Consider the following 23,667-nt stretch of genomic DNA (forward strand, 5'->3'; position numbering starts at 1 on the left):
TCCCAGATGGGACATCAATTCCCCTCCTTCGATAAAATTGAACAAGTCCGTACAAGGTGGGGTCCGGAGATGGACAAGAGCCCGATGGTTATCGCTCGTAGCTAGATAGGTATTTCAATATGCACCGGTGGCACCAGCAGCAAGCCGGAACAACGCAAGAAGGAGAGGTGAGCTATCTACTACTGCTGCACGGCATTACCAATCCTGCCAATCTAGGTAGGTTACACAAACCTCATGGAGCAGGTAGGTATCCATCCGTACCTCGAATTCAAAGAGAACAAGTTTGAATCCCTCCGCCTCCGAGAAGGCCGATCCCGAACCAACCAAAGTTGAATGACCGGGGTGTAAATCCATCTCGAACCATTCGCGCGGTACCTTACCTTGCCTTGCCCTCCTTCCCTTGACGACCTCCCAAGAGGAGAAGAGAGGGGAGAGCGGAGTAATCGTACCGTTCATAGGGGTCGAGACCTTTTCCCTTGTGTCTCTCGACCACTCTGTCCGTACAGATGGTCCATTGACCATCTAACAGTGACATCAGGACCTAAGAAAGAAAGGGGGAAAATAATAAGAACAGCAGTCACAAGAAACATGTGGAAATGGGAGAAAGAAGGATAACTTCCCGGGCCATTAGGCTGGTTTGCTCAAGTTTTGAATACCCTAAAAACAATCAAAGGAACCCAGCAACAAATCCCCCTGCATCTGCATGTCAGAAAGAGAGAATGAAAAACACGTGGTCCAGCCCCCTCCTCCCCTCCCCTCATGCGAAGGATCACGAGCAAAGAAGGAATACCAAAAAAAAGAAAAAAAGGAATATGACCATCCACAGCCGAATGTCGCCAAAAGTCTCCGAGAGGCGCGGCTCACGAGCTTCACAGCCATCATCACACGTGGGAAAACCCCCCTCCTCAGTCCATGCAATGTAGCCAGTCTGCCTGTCTATCCCATTGAAAGAATTCGAGACGATCATCATCTGAGCTTCTGTATTCCAGAATAACGATACCCCTAGACCAGGTCAATATGCCTGTTGTTCCGGTTGCCTCCCCTTGCCTCGGGACCAAAGTAAAGAACCCAAAGAGATGGTTCACTCTCCAACAAGAACCAACATCAAACGTGTGAACCTGCATGCCACCACCGCCGCCCCCTCTCTCGCTTACACCTTGGCCCACATGTTGTCATGAGAAGAGGGGGGGGGGGGGACCAACTTCATTCTATGAATGGATGACGATGACTGTAAGAGTTCATTACATACTTCATTGCATAACATGCAGATGACAAAGGATAGAAGCAGAAGAAACTGCACGTGGGCTCAACGATACGAATAACCTGATCATTGCTCTTTGAGCTATAACGCAACGCCTTTCCTCACTTTCATAGGTTGTCTTGGCCTTCTACTCTACCTGGGCAACAGTCGCCCGTCATCATACACAATATCAAAGAAGTCTCACAAAGGCTATCGGGCCAACACATCACATATGCATATCAAATATGGACTTGACTTTTGGAAAAAAGCTTCGATTTGCCGACCATCGACCATATGTTCTCTCTATGATTGAACCGCCATACTGTGTGCCTTTTACGCCCCCGCCATAAACCGGAGCCAGAAAAATGTGTTGTGTTTGTTGTGTTGTGTGTTCTGCAAACTTGCCAAGCTTTCTTTGGCCATACGCCAGACCCTGTTGCACGTCTCTAAAGGGATTTACATCGTAACAATTGAAGGAGCACACCCTTCCTCATGTCAATTTTCATGTCTCTCGTTCATTCCCCCTCTCCTTCCCTCCCAATCACTCGTCCACTCATGAGCGTATGGTCTATGCTCTAACAGAGTGGCCGTTGGTGCCGTTGACACCATCAATCACCTTTCTCTTCTTCGACTCGGGAGTAGGCGGTGAGTCGGCCACGGGCTCCTGGTCCGCAGAGACATCCAGTCCCTGGACGACAGGGAAAGGCGTGAGAACGGAGGTGATGTCACCCCACCACTCCTCGCCGAATTGGCGGTACCAGTTGACAGTGATACGCAGGCCGTCGGCGAAGCTCGTCTTCTGGTCCCAGCCGAGCTGGCGCAGCTTGGTGCCGTCGACGGCGTAGCGGTGGTCGTTGAAGGGACGGTCGTGTGTGTACTTAACCCACTTCTTGAACTCGTCCGTCGTAGAGAAGGGGATCTTCATCTCCTTGAGGAGATGGCTGCAGAGGTCAATGTTGGAGATCTCGTCGTAGGATCCGACGTTGTAGATTTGACCCATCTGGCCCTTGTGGAGGATGGTGTCAAATGCATCGGCCGCGTCGCCAGCAAACAGGTAGCGACGGGTGGGGCTTCCGTCGCCGTGGAGGACGACGGGCTGGCCTCTGTTCAGCAAACAACTGAACTTGGGAATAATTTCTGAGCGAGTTGGTCAGCTATCATTCGATAGGTATTCAAGTATTTTGATGACATACTCTCGGGGAACTGGTGCGGTCCGTAAACGTTGTTACTGCGCACGATGATAACGGGGAGCTTGAAGCTCTTCTGGTAGGACTGGACAAGCATCTCGGCGGCAGCCTTGGAGGCAGCATAAGGGTTCGTGGGTGCGAGGATGCTGGTCTCGAGGAGGTCGTCATCGTCATCGTTCACCTCGCCATAGACCTCATCAGTAGAGATGTGAATGAAGCGCTTGATGTTGACGCTCTTGGCGCTCTCAAGCAGAACGTGGGTGCCGTACACGTTGGTGTGAGTGAATCCATATGAGTTACCGAAACTCAAATCGACGTGTGATTGGGCGGCAAAGTGGAAGACGGTATCAATGTTGTACCGCTTCAGGCAGTGAAGGACTTCTGTGGGGTTGGTGATGTCGCCGTGGACAAAGGTGAAGTTTGACTTCTCATTCAGAACCCGAGTGTTGTTCAGTGATGAGCAGTAATCCAGCTTGTCGAATGAGATGATGTTGTATGCGTCGGGGTAAGTGAGAGTGAGATGACGGACGAGCCAGCATGCGCTTGAGGTATTTTGTTAGCTTGCGGTCAAACCGCAGTGCCAAGACCGCGACTTACATGAAGCCTGCGCCGCCAGTAATCATGATGTTCTTGACATCGGGAAGAGGCTCAAACTTGGTGGTACCCTTGAGCAAGGGCGCCTCCTTCCAAATACCTCCATCCTGGAAGAACTTGCCGTGACCATTGCTGTAGGCTTGGATTGAGGGTTAGCAACCACGGATGGTGATAAGGGTTGATAAGGACGATTTCCAACGTACTGCTCGGCGCGCGGTTCTGGCCGTTGAGTTGAGTCATTTCGACGGTCGGAACGGTATCTCTGTTGTAAATTGGCGTGTCGTTTGGTTGTGTGCGTGTGAGAGAGGTTGAGGAAAGTCGTGCGGACTGGTCGGTGTCGGGAGCTCGAAGAGAGTTTAAGGTTCGGGTTCGATTGCGAGTCAGGCTTGTGCGAGGTTGAAGTACAAGTAGGGAAAGCCAGCTGGGCTTTCAAGGGAGAGAGTATGTGGCCCTAAAAGTGAGTTTAGCTGGATGCCCACACGCAAGACACGCTCATGTCGGGCAATTAATCTTACCTCAGATATGGGATATCCCTATCACGTCTAAATCGAGGCCATTGGCGATCTGTGCCCTGTTCTGTCTCACTCACACCACCCCGAGTCGCGCGCAACTGAGGCAAGGGAGGCCGAACGTGGTCCGCGGTGGTTGAAGGATGGATGGTTCGTTAGTGAGAGCCAAGCGGAGTGGCTATGGCGAATCAGTCGTATTGACAGCGCGAAAAAGTAGTGGTAGTAGCTAGTAGTGAGAAATATTGGCAGGAGCAAGTGAGTGGGCAGGACCGGCGGTGATAGGTATGAGGGAGAGAGAGAATTCAAGGAGTTCTGTCAGCCCAATTTTTTGTGGTTAGTCGCTTGTCGTTCCGTCTCACGAGATGATGGATGCAGTAGGCTGAGATGAGCAGTGGCACGGAGGTCTGGAGGGCGAGAACTGGATACCTGCCACCTTTAAAAAGTCTGTGGCAGAGTGACAGCCAGAGTTCAGATAGCTTCGGCAAGGTGCATATGGAACCGTCGTAGGCGTTCAAATGAGATGGTGTGCGTAGGCTGTAAGAGGCATCCCAAGTTGAGGCGGTCGGTGGACAGCAGATCAGCAAGGGCCGAGATGATTGGCGTAAGCTCGACTGGGGAACGAGCATAGACGACCAGGTACAGGGCGGGTATCCGTAGCTCCAGGATAGAATCAAGTACCGGCCCGAGCTGCGGCGAGTACTTGGCAACGTGTCTCTCGACGTCTGTCCGTCGCTAATTAAGAGACTTGAGAGAGGGATTCAGGTTATTCGTACGCAACGGGATCAGAGTAGCTTGGATCATGTATAGAGTACAGCGGGACATGTAGGTAGGTCAGCTAATTAGCTGGGTTCTCTCTCTCTATCTCACTCAGATTTTGGTTAGCAGCTGTGGATGTGGCTTCCTTGCGATTACGACTGCAGCCACGGTCGTCGCTCCGATTGAGTGTGGGTGCTTGGCTGATGTTTTGGGGACAATCTCATGGATGCCGATCTAGCCCGGTGTGGGAGAAAGTGGATGGTGCGATGGCTACTTGCTGCTGCCGGCCTGCTGCCCTCGAAGCAGGTGCTACGGTAACTGGTGGGAAAGGAACAGTTTGACCGTACTTAGGTACTAGACAAGTGCAGTATAACAAGTGCGATGAGAATGGGATCGCAAATAATAGTTGTGACATCCGTAATGTGGTACGGAGGAGCGAGACTGAGAGGTGGATGGTGGGGGTGGACACCAAGAGGGTCTTGGCTGGGAAGCAACATCTTGAAACATGACGCTTGCCTGTGTTTGCAAAGTATCTGTACTTTGCACCCGTACTCTCAATCTCTTCCATCACTCTCGATTCCTCAGTATTATACCTACGTCAGCCACTGCCCACTGACTATCGCAGCAGCTTACCTACTACCTATGCGAACAGCGAGGTATATGTGCTTGCTTTTTCCTCGAGCACCTGCGTGATTAGTGCGAACCGGGGACTTTCCAAGGGAACCCTGGCATGGCATCCAGGCACAGGCTGCGTCCACGACAACTTTCTCAGGCTCTCCCGCCGCGGCCCCTCGCGATGTCCCAAAAATAAAATACAGCTCCAGTCTCCCGGCAGTACGCACACGGCGCAGTTTTGTCCGGAGCTTGCAGACACCCGGCCGGCAAAAGCTTGTATTTGAACGGCGTATCTAGACGTGTCAGAACGGGCGATTTCGAGTATCGATCACCGGGGGATGTGCCTTACATAATACACTCACCATAGGGAGTTGACGGATCATGTGATGATGGGATACGTACGGGAAGGCATCAAGACTCGAGAGCCGATTGGCAGCGAGTTGAACCGGACAAGTAACGGTACGTATTTGCTTTCTGACGTCCAAGGCGACAGGTACTTTCCCGGTACCCATACCCTTACCCTCTGCTTCCCTTCCCAACACCTTTCCCTCCCAAAAACCCAATCCATACCCAGCCGGAGCCGCTCTTTTCATGAGATGCCGTGCAGCAACTTGACAGATGCAACCCCAATTTAAACGAGACTTCCCAATGGAATGGGACCCCTTCTTTCCGCGCAAGCTAATGGAAACTAGGGAGAGCGACTACGTACGTCCAAGACACCGCTTTCCACGGGTATCATGGCGGCACGGCCGACCACGAGGCGTCGAGACTGAATAGTTTGTCAACTAGCCACAGATAGACCAGTGCCCTGAGATTCCCAGCCCGTCCCAGTCTCAGCTGGCTTCTCAGCCGTGGCCGCCGTGGGCGGGGGACCATTCCACAAACGCCTCCAGACCGGCCGCTAGTTCCTTTTCAGCCTATTGTCTGACAATACGCTGTTCTTGCTTCTGCGCCTAGAGGGATGGGGCTCGCAACCAATCTCTTCATCACTTTCTTGGCCTCCTTACCTCCGTGATACTTTGGGCTCTTTTCGTTCATCAGGGAGAAAGCAGGGGTAGCAGGGGCAAATAAACAATAAGAAGAATGTCAGGGGCTAAGAAGCGCTGGAATGTCCAACATGCCCACGTTCAGTAAGGTCTACACAGTAGAACGATTTCGCACCTTTTGCAACCCTGGCTCCAAGTACTTACACTTTGACTCCATCACACCGCCAAGACCTAGATGTAGCTGTCTGCTCATCGAGCTCCGTCCCCGGCCACACCTTCCAGTGAGAGTCGAGGAGCTTCGAGTTAGTCTGCGAGTAAACACGACAGCAAGAAACATGCTCGTGAACCGGCCCGTGACGGACGCCACAGATGCAGTCATCCAATGCTGTAAACATCCGATACGAGCCACTCTAGGGCCGACGTTCACGGATAGACTGACGAATGTGTCTCCGGCTCATGATGCTCCATTGGCTGACGGACGATGGCGACAGCGGAGCGTGCTAAGCCGGCTTCTCCCACTCGCCCGGCTCCTCGAACGTGGAGCCGTGATGGGCAAAGGCAACACCAGCTCCGGCGCCAGCGGGCGCCGTCGATGCTGGGGAGGCCGGGCGCGCGTCCCTGGTGGCTTGCAATGGGCCCTGTGGGGTGGCAGACGCGCAAGAATGTGGTGCTCATCTTTCCCATCCTCCCCCTCATGCCACGAATCGACCAAAGCACCATGGTAGACCACATTGCCTCAGGGTCTCTCTGGGGAATGCTGAAACGCTCGAGGATGACTTATCGGAGGGAGGAGACAATAGTAGTCAACACCAGACTGGCATGGAGTGGACGGTAGCCAGATTCCACGCAATCGCTGACATGTTCATCGCGAGGGATGTTGAGCAAGATGAGCCGACGACAGATGGCCCCCAAGTCAAGCGAGCGGCCTACGCCGTACAAGGCCAACTAATTTTGGCGTCCAAGGGAGCCGGCAAGACCATGGAACCCCCGTTCCTCCCGGCTGTGCGGACTCGACTTGCATGCTTGCGTCTTCAGATGAGATTGGCGCAGGGGCAGTGACGATCATGGATCAGGACCATGGACGGCATTTCCAGCGACAGATGCCAGGCACTGCAGTAACTGCACGCTGCTGCCCAGCCAAAACACATGACTTGCTGTCGGCTCGTTTCAAACCCCCCATGTCCTAGACATTTCAGAGTCTCGTCAACGGTTGGCCGCGCCAGAATTTGCGGGAAACGGTGGAGTAATCCGACAGACGAACGGCAGAAGATGCCGTTGCGTTGCGGCACATTGTATGCTGTTCATGCTGAAGGACCGCTGGAATGAGCTGCGACAGCGGCCAAGACATGGTGCATTCCTTCAGACGTCGAGAGATATTGGCGACAAGGAGCGAGGCTGGAAGTAGGCCACTTGGCAGCATTGGCGGAGGTTCGTACTGTGACTCTAATGTCTCAGGGAGTAAACTTTCCAATCTAGGCGTTAATTGTTCTACTAAACTCTATCCGCGAGAATTTTTGACAGCTGGACAATTGGTTCAAGTCGATGGAGCAAGACGACCCAGAAGGAACCGAGCGAACCGGCGCAACCATGGGAACAGCGCCGTGTGTCCCTCAAGAGCAGCCGCCATCCCAGGGGGAAGCTCCGTCGAAACCCTCTCTGTGTCAAGGCCATTGCCCACGGTCCACACGGTGACGCGTGTGCGAATTGGATCGGATCACAGAAAGTTCACGCTGGGATGCCGGCGAGAGCGAGAGTGCAGACAATTAGACAAAGTTGGGGCGGCTGTCGGAGAGAGTTGGGCGCATATCGGGCTGTCCGTTACTTCTTGAGCTGCTCGCGGAGGATGGCTTGTCGACCTGCTTGATCAAACGACTTGATGCAGAATATGAGGCTGCGTTCGTTCTTGCTCGAAGCATCGGCACCAGGTGCAACGAGCGATCGCCGGGTGAAGAACAGTAAGATCTCGTGTTCCTATTTGCCCTAGGTGTCAAGAACACTGACGACGGGACCCGACTGGAGCGAAGCTAACGTCGAGATCGAGTGCGAGTGTGCTGCATACGGCGGGTTTGGTGCCATGCTGTGGTGTTGCAGATGTGACGGATACGACGGGTGAAGAGAGACTTGCAGATTGTCGAGTCGGGTCTAATTGGATCTTGAGCGGGGCTGAAGCTTACGAAGTATTAGTGGCTTGGCGCTAACTTACGTGGTGTGGACCACAACATGTACTCGTACGGATACCTACACAATGTGCGCTACAAGACTCTGTTTTGGGGAAGAGAAGGAAAGCCACCGTGGCAGATGAGGGCGAGGCAGGCAGGCAGGCAGGCAGAAAAAGTTAGAGAGAGACAGACCAGAAAAGAAAGGCGGTCTCCAGAAAACAGCTCCCGTCCAGTTCGAGGAACCCGTGGGCTTGCGTCCGGTTGGATTGGTGGCTTTTGATGCAGCCATCTCGATCTGCAGGTGTTTTTCTATGTCTTGGTGTAAGGACGTTCAAGACCTTGGTGCTTGTATCCGTAGGGTACAGGACTCGATGCCCCCCTAAACCCGAGTCCAGGGAAACGGACCATGGTCCAAATGGCTTGCAGCCTTGTACTGGGCGTTCTCCCAGGGAAGGAAGGGCGGCGGCAGCGATGGCGGGGTGGCAGAGCAGGGTTTGGCCTCGTCTTGTTTGTTCAGATGGGATGGCTGGCTACTTTATGGTCCATGCCGCCGGATCGAGAGAGAGGAGAGCAATGCAGCCATAGCTTAACTAGCTGGTTCTCGTCACGATGGTTAAGCGTGTGCCAAGCTTTCGGAATGCAGACATTGTTTCTATGCAGTCTTGTCAGCGGTGCGCAAGTCTGTGTGGGTAAGTTGAGAGAGTGTGCGCCGCGACACAGCAACGGGAGTGCCAGAATCATCATCAATGTGTGTGATGGACGTGGAAGTCGCAAATCGCACGTCGCAAGTCCCGGTACGGGGTCGTGGGGCCCGCACCTTCCCCTGCCCTTTCCTTACGTCTCCCTCCTTCCTTCTCATCCCTCATCCCTCATCCCTGCTTTTGCTCTTGCTCTCTCTGCTTTCAGCCCGGGGTAGGTACTGGTCACTGCCTAGTAACTATTAGTAGCTACGACTAGGGAAGGAACCTCCCAGGTAGTCTCGTACTTTGCCCGTACTACCACCACCGAGACCCCCGCCAGCCTTTTTTGCCCTGAGTCTGACGCAAAAGAGAAAGAACGAGACCCCAAAACTGGCAGACCAGGCGGGCAAGAACGACGTACTTACTTTGGGACGCCGCCGCCTCGGACCTTCCATACGACTTTCGTTATATTTGCACCCGTCTGTCTACTTTACTCCCTTTCCCTTCAATTCCGCGGTTGCCCTTCGGAATTCTACCAGACGAGGCGTCTCCCTTTAAAGCATTCCAACGAACCGACGACTTTGCACTCTCGACACTCCCTTGTGCAACCCGACTTCCCATGGTACACTGAAATAGGACCCCAAAGCCCTTACCTGGCGACGATCTCAATCCATCAGCACCGGCCCTCGCCTGAATTCACGCACCGCCTCGCCGACTGCCCGCCCTTTTTTCCTTTTGCTCCCGCTCATTACCGTGGACTCGAATCTCACTCACTCACTCAGCTTGTCTGCTTTTCTTTTCCTTCCACACCAATTACCTCGTCTCGCCATCTCTCGTCGTTGCCCACCATGACTGACGACTACCGCACCGAGCGAGCGGGCTCTTTCGCCTCGTCTTCCACCGACGCCGCGACTCTCCACGAGCTAACCAAGTTGGACCCGATGGAGGACAGCGTTCAGAACCTCAAGTCGCACGATGATGAAGAGCTGGGCACCGAGGAGGACGAGAAGCTCTTGCCCAAGACCAATGAGAAGGAGGAGCCCCAGAAGTCTGGCATGACTTCTGCCATTATCTGGATGACCGTCAACACCTTGGCGACGATTGGAATCGTGAGTATACCACCGAAACCTGCGATTCCCCAGGGATGCGAAAATATGCTGACAATACCTTACCCAGGTCTTCACCAACAAGGCCATCTTCTCCGACCCTCAATGGAAGCTCTGCCAGCTCACCTTTGCGAGTTTCCACTTCTTGGTCACTTTCGGCACGCTGTTCGTCCTTTCCCGGCCTACCTTCGCTTACTTTACTCCGCGCCGTGCCGCCATCCGGGACTTGCTGCCGCTTTCCGTGGCCATGTGCCTCAACGTCATCCTGCCGAATCTCTCCCTGGCCTTCTCTTCCGTGACTTTTTACCAGATTGCCCGGATCCTGCTGACGCCGACCGTCGCGCTCATGAACTATGTGCTCTATAAGGCGACACTGCCCAGGAATGCGATAATGGCGCTCATCCCGGCTTGCCTCGGAGTCGGCATGGTCTCTTACTACGACTCTCTGCCTACCAAGGACGATAAGGTCAAGACCACCTCTACCCTGGGTGTCGTCTTTGCCTTTTCTGGCATTTTTGCCTCGTCTCTCTACACCGTCTGGATCGCCAGCTACCACCGTAAGCTCCAGATGTCCAGCATGCAGCTGCTTTACAACCAGGCTCCCATCGCCTCCTTCATGCTTCTCTACGTCATTCCCTTTGTTGACACCTTCCCCGACTGGGTCAATGTTCCTGGCAACCGCTGGATCATGATTGGCATGGTAGGTTTCCTCTGTCTTGAGTACCTTGATTCACTGTTGCTAACCGGCAACATATAGTCTGGCGCGTTTGCCTCGCTCATCAACATATCCCAATTCTTCATCATCGCCCAGACCGGTCCTGTGTCCAGCACTGTTGTTGGTCACCTCAAGACCTGCACCATTGTTGCTCTTGGCTGGATGGTGTCAGGCAGAGCCATTGGCGACAAGTCGGTTCTTGGTGTCTTTGTTGCCATTGGCGGCATTGTTGCGTAAGTTGTGAACAGAGCCTCTCTGCATATGAACACTAAACTAACGATTCACGCAGCTACTCTGTCGTCATGCTTCAGCACCAGCGCAACCAGCGCAAGTAGGCCATGGTCACATTGGCTGAGGCTCTACGTTGACTTTATAACATTTCGGAAACGGTTTTTTCTTTCTTTTTTGGCAGCATGGTGATCATGGGAATCAAGATGGCGTTGAGTAGATTGAGCCCGTCGGGATTAGACAGGGTCTATTTGGGATGATACCTCTTTTACATGAACCCAAACCTATCATGGCTCGGCGTATGGGGAACACAGGCACTCGAATTCGTAGCAAGGGAAAAATAAAACACTTCCTTTATTTTCCAACCAAAACCTGACGCATCTTTATGCCTCTTTCTTTTATTGTGATACGCGACATGACATGTTTAAAAACCCAATCTACCCTTTTTTTGAAGCCATGTAAATAACGCCGTACGGGGTACTCCCTGGCCAATAACACAATGCATCACTGTACTTGACACCCCGACATCCGCAGCGACCGAGGTGACCAAAGACCACACGGGGGAAAAAACCACTCTCTACAACTGGAACCGCTTGCGGTCCTTCTCCATCCTGGCCTTCCACTCCCACGGCTGCGACTCCTCACCCTCGCTGCCCGCCCTGCCGATACCCTTGTCCACCCTCCTCAGCTTAGCCGTGAACCGCGGGCCAACCTCCTGCAGTCCGACGCGGATGCCCTCGACGCCCTTCATCTCGGAGCCCTCGGCAGTCGTGATATTCTTCTCCGTCTCGCGCTTCTCGCGGAAGACATAGCGGTGGCGGCGGAAGAAGAGGTAGTCGCGCTGGTTGTGCACCGTAAGCACCTGGCGGCCCTCGAGCTCGGGCTGCGGGGGGAAGAGGCGCTGGAAGAGGGCGGCGGTGAGCAGGCCGAGCGGGGTCTTGAAGTTGTTGAGGAGGAGCTCCGGGTAGTGGTTCGTCGGGTTGCCGTGGCCGGGGAGCTTCTTGCCCTCCATGAAGTTTGTGATCGTAAAAGTGAAGGTGGGGCCGACGGGGAGGTGGACGATGGACATGCCCGTCAGCTTCTTCTGGTCTTCTTTGAGGAGGACGACGGCGGTGTAGTCGCGGTTGGCGGCGAACTTTGAGATCTCGCGGAGGGAGTACTTGTGGCCGTAGCGGTGGGCGGAGCGGGGCACGTAGGTGGAGTTCGGGAAGATGGTGCGGAAGATGTTGGCCTCGTGGTGGAGGGTCGAGTTGAGGGAGGTGGTGATGAGGATCTTGGGGGGCGGGGGCGCGTCTTCGGAAAAGAGGCTGGGGAACTTGAGGGCGAGGGAGGACGGGGTGAGGTCGAGGTTCGTCGAGGTCGTCGAGGGCGCGGCAGAGGAGTCCCTCTTTGCGCGGCGCTTCTCCTCGCGCCGCGCCTCCCTCTCGGCCTTCTTCTCCGCGGCGGCGGCCTCGTCTTCCTCGTCGTCGAGCATGCTGTCGTTATCGCTGTCGTCGTCCTCGCCATCGTCCTCGCCATCTTCGGCGTCGAGCTCCTGTTCCAGCGCGGCGTTCTCCTCCTCTTCTATCCTCCTCTTCTTGAGCCTCTCGACGTCCACCACCTTACCCAGGCTGTCGTCGTCGACGTCGTCCCAGACGCGCTTGCTGTCGATGGTCTGGGGCTTGTTCTTTGCGAGGCGGGCGGCGCGGAGCTCGGGGTTCTTGTCCTCCTCCTTCTTGCGGCGGAAGCGCATCTCGCGCTGGGCTTTATCCTTGTCCTTCTTTTGCAGGACGTACATCTCCTTGCGCTTGAGCTTGTTGGACGTCTTGTTTGTGAGCGAAGCCCCCATGGACTTGCCCGGCTTGGAGAAGCCCATCTTGAAGATTGGCTTCTGTTTTCTCTTTTTCGTTTCGATTGATAGAAGGTGAGTTTCCTCTATCCGAGTTCGTAGACAATTTGCCCGTGGATTAAGATCGCTCGATCGCCGTTTGGAGGTTCGGTTTGAGGGTATCTGTCGCAAAGAAAATGATGCTGTACAACTTTCGTCGGTCCAGAAAAAAAAAAGGCCGTACAATCAGTGAAAATCAGCTTTGGAGAAATTTTGGCGGGGCACCGACCAATCCCTGCAGCAGATGCATTTGAGATGGGTCCCGACGTTCGGTTTGCGGGGGCGCCAGGGATTGTCTTCCTCGTTCGTCGTTGGTGGACGAAGTAACGGCGAATTGAATGATCCGTGATTCCACTGTAAGATACGTAGGTACCTATCGAGTGGGGTGGGGGTCCAAAAGGCAAGATTTTGGTCGAGTCCAGTCGCCTGGTGCCGGTCTGCGGCTGCGGGACAGAGGAAGGGGGTCCGTCCGGTGCCGTGTGTGTTCCTGGCCTGGCGCGGATCGCAACGACAGGGCCACCTCAACTGACAGACAGGCCTCTTTTGGTGCACCCAATGCCAACCTGGAATTGGAGGGTAGAACTTTTTTTCCCACCTCAGGCTGCCCACCAACGAGGGGTGTGAAAACTGGAAAGGGCAGACGAACATTGACATCGACCACGACCACACTCGCTCATACACACTACCTACCCCTCTATACCTAGCTCACACTCTGCAGTCTGCACTGCACGCACTCTCTCTCTTCGGGGCATCTTTCCAATTGAGAGCCGGCCATCCATCCAGGTTAGCCCTCCATAGGCATTACTTACTTGGCTGCAGCAGCCCAGACTACCTTACAGTGAGCTGCCAGTGACTCCATCCTCCCCAGATGACTCACGCTCCTCTAAACAACCCCACCAAACGATCGAGCAGATGAAGCCCTTTCGCTTTGTTGCACACCAATCACCTTCAATTCGTTCCACAGCTAGCTTCTGTGCAGTTCGGCCGGCCGCTTTTTTCCACTCCCACCAACGTTACCCCTCCCCCTCCTCCCACTACTCAAACCCATACTCCTCCTCCCACCAACGCACCCTCACCACCTCCCGTCACCTCTCCCGGGCTCAAGTCCTCGTCCCCTCGAAAAAGAACAAGCCCTCGTCCGCTGCCGCCGGCTCTTCCTCCAAGATGACGACCACCGCGACGACCCTCAAGGGTCAGCCTCTCGACAGGCAGACCCTCGACGCCATGCTGCGTCGCCGTCTCTTCTTCACCCCGGCTTTCGAGATCTACGGCGGCGTCGCTGGCCTCTTCGACTACGGCCCTCCCGGTTGCGCTCTGCAGGCCAACATCGTCGAGACATGGCGCAAGCACTTCATCCTCGAGGAGGACATGCTCGAGATCGACACCACCGTCCTGACCCCGCACGAGGTCCTCAAGACCTCTGGCCACGTCGACAAGTTCGCCGACTGGATGTGCAAGGACCCCAAGAACGGCGATATCCTGCGCGCCGACCACTTCGTTGAGGACGTTCTCGAGGCCCGCCTCAAGGGTGACAAGGAGGCCCGCGGCCAAAAGGTCGAGGAGGAGGATGACCCCAAGAAGAAGAAGAAGAGAAAGACAAAGGCCGAGGCCGTCAAGCTTGAGGACGCTGTCGTCCAGGAGTACGAAGAGATTCTGGCCAAGATTGACAACTACAACGGCGAGGAGCTCGGCGAGCTCATCAAGAAGTACGACCTCAGAAACCCCAACACCGGCCTCCAGCCCTCGCCCCCCGTCGCCTTCAACCTCATGTTCCAGACCGCCATTGGCCCCAGCAGCAACCTGCCCGGTTACCTGCGCCCCGAGACCGCTCAGGGCCAGTTCCTCAACTTTGCCAAGCTCCTCGACTTCAACATGCAGCAGATGCCCTTCGCCTCCGCCTCCATCGGCAAGTCCTACAGAAACGAAATCTCCCCCCGCGCCGGTCTCCTGAGAGTCCGCGAGTTCCTCATGGCCGAGATTGAGCACTTTGTCGACCCCGAGGGCGGCAAGAAGCACGTCCGCTTCCCCGAGGTCAACACCGTCGAGCTCACCCTCCTCGATCGCCACACCCAGCTCGCCGGCAAGACCGAGGTCAAGAAGATGACCATTGGCGACGCCGTGAGCAACAAGGTCGTCGACAACGAGACCCTCGGCTACTTCCTCGCCCGCATCCACCTCTTCCTCCAAAAGATTGGTGTCGACATGACCAAGGTCCGCTTCCGCCAGCACATGGAGAACGAGATGGCCCACTACGCCGCCGACTGCTGGGACGCCGAGCTCCTCACCTCCTCCGGCTGGATCGAGTGTGTCGGCTGCGCCGATCGCAGCGCCTACGATTTGTCCGTTCACGCCAAGAAGACTGGCGCGCCCCTCGTCGTGCGCGAGCGCCTCGACGAGCCCCTCATCTTTGAGGAGTGGCAGGTCGAGATCGACAAGAAGAAGTTTGGTCCCCAGTTCAAGAAGGACGGCAAGACGGTCGAGGCCGCCCTCGAGGGAACCACCCAGGAGCAGCGCGAGAAGCTCGCCAAGCAGCTCACCGACAACGGCGAGCTGGAGCTCGAGGTCGCCGGCGTCGGCAGCGGCACGGTCAAGGTCAGCAAGGACCTCGTCAAGATTGAGTTCAGAAAGCGCGTCGAGAACACCAGGGAGTTCACCCCCAACGTTATTGAGCCCTCCTTTGGTATCGGCCGTATCCTGTACTCGCTGATTGAGCACGTCTACTGGAACCGCGCCACCGAGGATGGTGCCGGTGACGAGGCCCGTGGTGTAAGTTAACCCCTGAGCATCCCTTGATGAACGATTTACTAATCAAACGACTCCAGGTCCTGTCCTTCCCCCCGACAGTCGCCCCCACAAAGGTCCTGATCGTGCCCCTGTCCGCCAACAAGCAGTTCCAGCCCTTCGTCAGCAAGATCTCGCAGAAGCTGCGCAAGTACGGCATCTCGGCCCGCGTCGACTCGTCCTCGGCCACTATTGGCAAGCGCTACAGCCGCAACGACGAGCTCGGCACCCCGCTCGGCATCACCATCGACTTCCAGACCGTCCAGGACAGCACAATCACCCTCCGCGATCGCGACTCGACCAAGCAGGTCCGCGCCGACGAGGACACCATCATCGCGGCCATCCAGAGCCTCGTCACCGGTGCAAAGGAGTGGAAGGACGTCGCGGCTGAGCTCCCTACGTTTGAGAGCCAGGAGGTTGATGTCACTGTCCGGTAAAAAACAGAAATGGCAGCAGCAAAAAAAGAATTTTCATATGGATACCATGTTCCCCCCCCTTATTTTTTGTCCGTCACAAAGGGCCTCTCTATAGAGATGGAGAAAGAAAGAAATAGGTGGATGTTGAAAAAGTCCGTGGGAGGGGGGATTGAAAAAAAGAAGTCGCCCAGAAGCGACACCTGTAAACAATCTCAATTGAGCCTTTGTGCATTTGAATCATTTCCTGATACCTTGTCGGTGCGTCCTCATGCCCTGGTGTACCTCAGGCATGACGGAATTTCGTATCGTCTTCCTACCCTTCTTCACACGATGATCCGAGGGAGCTGCCTCACGCTGTGTTGTTATTTCAGGCATAGGGGGACCCCTTTCCGTTCGTGTCTGGCAAGAGCTGTATACCTACCACACAAGGGAGCATCCCGTGCAGCATAATGTAACTTCCTTGGGGCCGCTACAAATGAGTGCGTATTTGACTCTCGCAGGTTTTCAACGAAGAGGCTGTGAAAACTTTGTTATGCTACCCTGAGATATATCTGTTGTAGTAGAGGTTCAATTCGTCTTACAGCAGAGACCATGTCACGTTCTGAAAGACTTTCCCTCTTCTGCTTATCAAGGGGGAGCGAATCGTGAAATCAAGCTCACACTCACACATGCGTGGAAAGAAGATTGGGAATAAAGGGAGGGCGACACTTTGGACGCGAGCAGCTTTTGTTCTTGGAGCATACTCGCTAATGTGCCGCTGTTGCGTCGTCCGGAAAGAGGGGGTGCGTTTCCAGACTGTCTTGTGAATACGGGATCGCTGTCGGGGGTGTAGTGGAAGGAGGGGTTTCAAGAGGACTTCTCCTTCGGGTTTGTTGATGTTCTCTGGATGCTATACGATCAAAAAGATCGTGAAAGGGTGCAACTTGGTCAAACGCAAAATGACTGACCTATACGATTCACCCCAAAGTGACCACAACTTTAGAGGAAAAGGCGAAGACTTCCCCACCTCACGTTCTACCCTGTATTCTCTCTTGTTTCATGCTGAAGAACACGAGCTGGTCCAGATGTCAGGCCTCGGTGTAGATTGTCTACCTTGATAAAATGGCACGTGACCGATTCGAGACGGGCCGCGGGAGTGTATCCCGTAAAGTGGATCCCCCGGACCCGAGAGGGGCCGGGTTTACGGGGACAGCGTGGTGACTGACGCCCTTTGCCCAAGTGATGCAAGGAGGCGACTTGAGCAGGCCACGCTAAGCGCAGTGAAGTTCCTTAGGCGACATTCTCTTCACGCCATTTCCCAGGTTAAAAGGACTTCTTGACTTCTAAAGCTGTACAACTTGGAGCGGGCAGAAATGAATCAATACCTATACCTACTCGGACAATGTTCATGTTGAGATGGTGGTGAATATTGGCCAGCTGGTGACGGTCCGACCGAGTGGTCAGGTTTCACGACAGTCGTTGCTAGTACTGACGTGGATGCCCTCTACGGGAATGGCATGACACCTCAGAGGGGTCTGGACCAGGGGCTTGGAGTAGCGTACCACCGAGCCCATGAAGCGGAAGGCCGGCTGCTTGAAATGGCATTTTTCAAGCACACTTTGCTGTGACGTCGGATGCCAAGCGTGTTGAGCGCCGGGCACTTCACCGCGTTGATGCGGCCACGGCAGCGGCGAGCCCGACTTATACCACCTTGGTAGCCGCAGAAACAAGAAGTCCAAGTGATGCTCAGGGGCAAGTTGTGCATCACGTCTTTTCATCGCATCTCAAATCTTTCGTCTTGGCATCGAAGGAAATGAAGGGGAGGACAGGTCGAGGGCGGCTATCCCGACTCGGGAGGCAACGTCAAGGGGGCAAACCGGAGGCTCGAACCTGCGACAGATCCGCGGTATTGGAAACAAAACTGAGCAGTTTGTCCACGGGCCGTTTCGCTCGATCTTTGGCTGGAGACTGAGAGGCGACGTTAGACGCACAATACGACCGAATACATAGAACATCTAATTGTTCTAATCCCCGAGAAAGTTCTTAAAAGAACAATGGTTACGGTGACAACGCCCAAAGTCACCGTCTTCTCGCCGGTGAGCTCAGAACATGTTCGAACGCCAGCATTGTTCTTGGGTGCACGGGACGGTGGATGGCTGATCTGCCAATGGCGTCGCACCCAAGCAGTAGATCTGGAAACATCAGTGCAGACGATGCGAAATGCAGCCCTGGTCTATGTCTTGTGCGGGTATGATGTGCAGGTCTGTGTTGTATGCAGAACATCGCAGGCTGCCTCCCTCTTGTGCCGTGCTGGGATGGAAAATGCAATGGAAGATTCCACGGTATGTGAAACACTCCACGGCCGTCGCCGTGGGATGGGCGAGTCGTTGACAGGAGGCGTCGCTGCAAAAGCGAGGCACGTTCCTCCATCTTCGGTGGATCGTAGATAGCCAGCCGCTTTCGAGCACACCCCAAATTGAAGGTCTGTGGATGTTTTGGGCCTCGGGCGGCTGTGGGGGACCAAACCATGGGAAACTTCAAAACAGGGTCCTAGGCTGCTTCGATTCGGGCGATGCCGATTTGAGACTCGAGAGTGTTCGTATGGGATGCCAGGTTTGCCATTCCGCACTGTGACTGAGAACCCGTTTCTCAACCTGTGCTGAGCTGCGTGGTCAATTGTTCCGCGGCTCAGCTGTAGCTACTTTTGTTTTCCGAGCACCCGGATTAAATCGTTGGCGCGGAATTGATGCTTCGCATGCCACTGCTCGTGAGGACCAAATGGCAACATTGATCCCATCAGACCCGTGTCTAGACTGGGAGGGGGTGAGGGCAAAACGTCTCTTAGGCCGTGAGACACTAAAGACTACTGTTGCTATGGAATACCCTTAATGTGAAGGCGCTGCATATCTTCGATGCAGCGACAGCAGAAATCCGAAACATCAACAGATTGCTGTCCGCTGTATTTGTGTGAGCACCGGTATGGCGCTGATAGGAAGCATGAGGATGATCAATAATCGGAGTGCAGCTGGCGTGCTTGAGCAGTGAGCACTGGTAGGCAACTCGCTGCTGGTCTTGAATTACAAGATTCGAAAAGGGTTTGGATGTTTCCAGCATTGCCTTTAGGGTATGCAATGTGCCATCGGGTATACCAGCCACAAATGTTCTAGTCTTGTCAAGTTTCGAGGCGTCGACCAGTGGCTGCGTTTCGATGGCTGCAGTCGATTGCGACTCGCTGGGTCTTTGTACGAGGGGAAGTAAAAATTGGTAGTACTTTCCCTGTCGAGACTGGACGACGAGCGGCGGCTTTCTTAGCCTGTGAAATGCCAGCCTAAGCTGTGATAGATGACAAGATGACAAGGCCGTGCCTCTAATCGCTGGCAGTAGGCTTGTCGCTCGTCGCTTCCGATTACGGCAATTTCTTGTTTCTGCGTCCGTCTACTGAGATGGTGGATGCTTGGGCGTTGGGTTTCCTTGATGGAGGGCTAACGGATCTTGACGTCGTGTGCGCATGATATTGCGTCGTAGAGTTGCCGTCAATAAGGTGTTCGTCAAGTTACCGATGAACCGAGACGAGGCGGAGAGAGCCAGGCTTGATGTCATGTGGTCTGCTAGAGGAGACGGGACGACGATGTGTTGCTCAGTTGGGAAGTTTAGTATCCATGTAGATTGCGTCTGAGACGAAGACTCTCAGGCGCAGGGCCGGATCGAAGGGTACACAGAGACGGGCAACAGTAAACGCGTCGGTCTTCGATATCAGCGTAGTGTCGTGTGGACTCGTTGCGGGCTGTTGGAAACGAGAAGGGACGAAGTTGCAGAAGGAGGGCTGTTCCTCCGAAGGGTGGATCTTGTTCTGCATGGAAGCAATCGGGAGCGAAGAAGATTGTCACTACACTTTTACTTCATAGCTGTGTGTGTGGAAGCTAACGACGCCATTCCCAATTCTTCCACGGCCCATCATCCTGTTCGGTTCCTGCTTCCAGCGCCCATGTCCACGCGACGCCAGCATCAGCCCTCTTACTTGGTCAGTACTAATGTACGGCGTACGGTCACGTACCAAACCACACAACAAACGCGGAGTATCCGTGGGTTTCTGGTTCTTCCTCTGGGTCACTGGGTGTGCTGGTCGACAGTGGGCGGGACCTTCATGTCCCTTGCACAGTGCTTCTTTATCGGAAACGAGCCAGCGGGCAACTTGAAGGACCTCAGCTGGGGCATTTTGGGAGATTCTTCGCTCCCACCCCGCTATGACGTCTCACCATGTAGCGCGAGGTCGTGACTTCCAATTCTCAGTATCGGCTGCTAGGAAGGTGTGTTTTGAGCCTTTGGTACCAACATGCCGTTATATGCCAATCGGAAAATATTTGCGGCTTCTCATCTTCGACGACATTGCGAAAAATAAGGTAGCGGCAGATGGAAAGGATATGATGACACGGGAGCTGCACCCAGAGGATTCAACGCCAGTCGCGGTCAGGGTGAGATCGCCGAGACGGCGGGCCAGTCTAATGAGAAGTGTGGTACGGGTAGAGAGACAAGTCGCAGTAGCTCAGGGGGTAACCAACAAGCACCGTATGTTTGCCCAACCAGCGACAGAGATCATTGGCGATACTTTTGTGCTTTTGATCTGAACCGGGGCGGGCCTTGGAAGGGGAAAAAGGTTGACGGACCCGTGGAGGTCGCAGGGCCTTTGGAAGGTCGAGAATCGAGAGTCAACTTCAGAAGCTCAGTCAAGTGTCGGCCCCCTTCCCCACCGGCGAGACTACCTTACCTACGACCCGACGTGCTGCATCGTCTCCTGATTCGCCGACCCACGCGGGAAGTCTACTGTGTAGTGTAAGGTACTGCCTTCCCTCACTAAGGTACCTTTCGTGCTACCTAAGGTAGTTATCATGCAACCTAACTTGAGGAAGGCACCTTGGGTCACGGTACGGAGTACAGAGTATCGGGGCGGCAAATAGGAAGTCGGTCGTTCCTTCTTTTTGACACTTTGACTACATCGACCCCTGGCACCTCCCCCTCCCCCAAAAAGATGTCTGGCGCTAGTTGAGGTTTGATGTGTGAGATGGGAAGGAGAGGTCGGACAGGCACCTGCCAGAAGCGCTGCTGCAGAATAATGTGCAGCCTGAAAGAATTGGAGGAAGGCAGCAATTAAGGTAAATGGCCTTCCTGCCTTGACTATCGTATTAGAGATGGAAGGAAGAAGGAAAAGTTTTAGCATGGAAGGAACGGAGACTTAGTAATTCTCCTAGTGTTCCTGCCCGCTGACCCTCTTGTCATTTCCGCATCTGCAAACTCTACCGTGAACTGCGGAGGCACAGCAGACAGCCGAAATCCTCGACTGACTCTTTCCAATCCGTATATCGTCTTCGCGCCTGTAAGTCCGTCAGATCACCGTACCGTCTGACAGACCAGAACTTGACCGTCAGTGCCTCCGCGCTTGATGAAAATAGACCGAGACAGACACGGAGACGATTCGATTCACAAAAAGGACCCCTTGACGCCCTACGTCGTTTCCCCGAATAGCATCGACACATGACGCCTTGGCCCTTCCAGCCTGCCCAAACCCCGGTCTACCACAGTAATATACCCTGCTTGTTCGAATACTCAAGACGGATACACAGGTCTATTCCCCTGCAGTCGACAATATCCATTCATCTTTGCCGAGGTCAAAGACATCGAGGTTGAAAACGAAGCAGAGAGAGATTGTCTCTTGAACGTGAGACAAACCATCTCGAGAGTATCTATTATCTGTCTTTGGTTTGCTGACACTCCGCGCACTCCCAAGAGCCTTTCACGACTTCACTCAGCGGGACACACACAACTCCTCTCCGCCTCCCCCTCCCTCCTTTCGGCTGATCGACCGCGACAAAGAAGGGTGCCTCCAGGGCGTGGTGCCCCATACCCTCCAGAGCCAGAGCCGGTGCCAGAAGCAAAGCCAGAGCCAATCCCAGCTTCGCCCCTCTTGGACCAACGGATTCCGCCCACCCCCTCCTAAAACCACCCGGCCTCGAAACGGAAATCTCACCCCCATCCGGCTCGACTCTCAAGTCCTTGAATCTCTCTTGTTTGCTCGCTTGCTTGCTGCCTCCTTTCTTTCAACCCGTCTCCTCTGCCCTTTGCAATCTCGCTGGCAGAACAATATCCCACTCATCACGACATACGAGACTGCAGGCTCCATTGTTGGATATCCGTACGATTCTCTCGAAACTCTGTTGCAAAACTTCTGGAAGCCCGACGGCTGTCTTCTTCCAGGGGGCACGGGCGGATAGAGGATACCACCACTACCTACCTGCGGATACTCCACAGAGTACCTTACTTCCCGGCGAGTGAGTGTCTACTCAGTTACATGCCCCTGTTGCTTCCTTCATTCCAAGAGATACCCGGCAACAACCCAGGTTGCTTGCTGGACGTCCGAACCAGCAGCCAAACCCAAACGCAAAGCCAGCCCAACCAGGAGGAGCCTTGGCCTGCAACCTTGAACCCGATATCCACAATCGACAGTCGACAGCCCACTGCGGCGGCAGCAGCAGAGACAAGCAACCTCAAGCAGAGAAGCGGAGCCCCTCACAGGCTCACACAGTCAGGACTCCCAGGAGGCACGCCGCACGAGTACTCCGTACAGAGTGCCGCCCAAATCTACGAAACATCGCGTGTTCCATACCTTAAGCCATTACCCGGGGGCTCGCATCCGAGGACAGCCACAGAAACACTCGCCTCTTATTAAAAGTGTAATCCCTCTACCCTTTTCCCTGCCCCGTCCCGGACGGAAGAAAAAGAAGAGAGAGACCGAGGAAGTGTTTGTTTGCGTGTGTGAGTGAGAGAGAAATGGCGACGCAGAATCGGTAAGCATCTTCCTCTCTCACGCTTTCTCGCTCTCCCATTCTGCTTCTGCTTCTGTTTCTGCAACTGCTTCTCCTTGCCTTGCTTGGTCTTGCTTGGTTCCTCCGGCTTCCTTCTTCGACATTGTCGTCGTCCACCATCATCATCCCATCGATACGTCCGTCTCCCTCGTCTCTCTTGATCCTCGTGGTCCAGCCCTGCATTGTATGTACTTCCTGTTACTTGCTTCCTTGGTCAAGCCAGCCTTTTCCTGCCTAATGCGTCTTGTCTGCACCGCACACGCATATTCCCCATCCGTCCCATCCCAACTCACCTATTCCCCTCCTCCACCCTCCACTACTGCAGTCTGCACCCGCAGTTTAGGCCCTCTGCAAGGCGATTCGCAGCAAGCGGCGGCTGCGGCAAGCGGTAGAAGGAAGCAGAAGCTGCACGAGCAGTACCAGCAAGTTGCCCTGCAGTAACAATACCGTCTTCCTCATCTTAGCAGCTTAAGCATACAAGCACGAGCACAAGCAATTCAAGTGTGTTGTTCCCTTTGCGTGTACGGATAAACGTACGGTGTGTGTGTGTGTCCAAGGTACTCTGAACGTGCATGTGCATCAATCAGCCAACACACACACACACACACTCACTGCGCAGCGCTCTCCTCTGTCCCCAGTGCTGCGACTCGACTCCTTCAGCGAGGCTAGAAGTGGGGTTCATTTCGTCTCGATCTGTCATGGCGCACTTCACCGATTGTCAACCACCAACAGCCTCCTAATTGCGCTGTCCTTCCCATTCCACATCTTATTCTCCTCTTCTAACCCGTCCACTGCCTTGTTTCCCGGCAAAAAAAAAACACCCCCTTTTCCCTGATCAGCATCATCTTCATTCGGCCGGCGACGCCCCTTCTGTTGCTCTTCGTCACTGTTTGATTGTCGCCACCACCTCGACTCTCTCTCATTTCATTCCCACGTCTTCGTCGCATGCAGACCTCGCCGCCCGCCGCCGTCGCCCACGCTGCGCAGCAATC

At 54.6% G+C, this 23,667-nt stretch overlaps 6 protein-coding genes across 6 annotated transcripts; 3 read left to right on the plus strand and 3 right to left on the minus strand.

Annotated features, from left to right (window-relative positions):
- Positions 1-1,808: 1,808 nt before the first annotated feature.
- Positions 1,809-3,363, minus strand: CTAM01_01713 (dTDP-glucose 4,6-dehydratase; the record flags this gene model as incomplete). Its single annotated transcript, XM_060517754.1, has 4 exons — positions 1,809-2,377; positions 2,434-2,969; positions 3,025-3,160; positions 3,225-3,363. Coding segments are annotated over 4 exons (1,380 nt in total), but the record flags the coding sequence as incomplete, so codon positions are not given.
- Positions 3,364-3,998: 635 nt separating this feature from the next.
- Positions 3,999-4,701, minus strand: CTAM01_01714 (uncharacterized protein; the record flags this gene model as incomplete). The annotated part of the gene is made up of 2 exons (XM_060517755.1): positions 3,999-4,262; positions 4,561-4,701. The coding sequence occupies 2 exons, from the start codon at positions 4,699-4,701 to the stop codon at positions 3,999-4,001; spliced, it is 405 nt and encodes a 134-aa protein (XP_060387289.1).
- A 1,521-nt stretch (positions 4,702-6,222) lies between these two features.
- CTAM01_01715 (uncharacterized protein) lies at positions 6,223-6,946 on the plus strand (the record flags this gene model as incomplete). Its single annotated transcript, XM_060517756.1, has 2 exons — positions 6,223-6,554; positions 6,628-6,946. The coding sequence occupies 2 exons, from the start codon at positions 6,223-6,225 to the stop codon at positions 6,944-6,946; spliced, it is 651 nt and encodes a 216-aa protein (XP_060387290.1).
- Positions 6,947-9,574: 2,628 nt separating this feature from the next.
- On the plus strand, positions 9,575-10,882 carry CTAM01_01716 (triose-phosphate transporter; the record flags this gene model as incomplete). Its single annotated transcript, XM_060517757.1, has 4 exons — positions 9,575-9,835; positions 9,903-10,532; positions 10,590-10,780; positions 10,837-10,882. The coding sequence occupies 4 exons, from the start codon at positions 9,575-9,577 to the stop codon at positions 10,880-10,882; spliced, it is 1,128 nt and encodes a 375-aa protein (XP_060387291.1).
- Positions 10,883-11,352: 470 nt separating this feature from the next.
- CTAM01_01717 (brix domain-containing protein) lies at positions 11,353-12,630 on the minus strand (the record flags this gene model as incomplete). Its single annotated transcript, XM_060517758.1, has 1 exon — positions 11,353-12,630. One exon carries the CDS (start codon positions 12,628-12,630, stop codon positions 11,353-11,355), a length of 1,278 nt encoding a protein of 425 aa, XP_060387292.1.
- Positions 12,631-13,554: 924 nt separating this feature from the next.
- On the plus strand, positions 13,555-15,860 carry CTAM01_01718 (glycyl-tRNA synthetase; the record flags this gene model as incomplete). The annotated part of the gene is made up of 2 exons (XM_060517759.1): positions 13,555-15,408; positions 15,465-15,860. 2 exons carry the CDS (start codon positions 13,555-13,557, stop codon positions 15,858-15,860), a joined length of 2,250 nt encoding a protein of 749 aa, XP_060387293.1.
- Positions 15,861-23,667: the final 7,807 nt, after the last annotated feature.

This window comes from Colletotrichum tamarilloi (genome assembly GCF_030869305.1).
Source record: "Colletotrichum tamarilloi strain Tom-12 chromosome Unknown Scaffold_4.1, whole genome shotgun sequence".
NCBI lineage: Eukaryota > Fungi > Ascomycota > Sordariomycetes > Glomerellales > Glomerellaceae > Colletotrichum > Colletotrichum tamarilloi.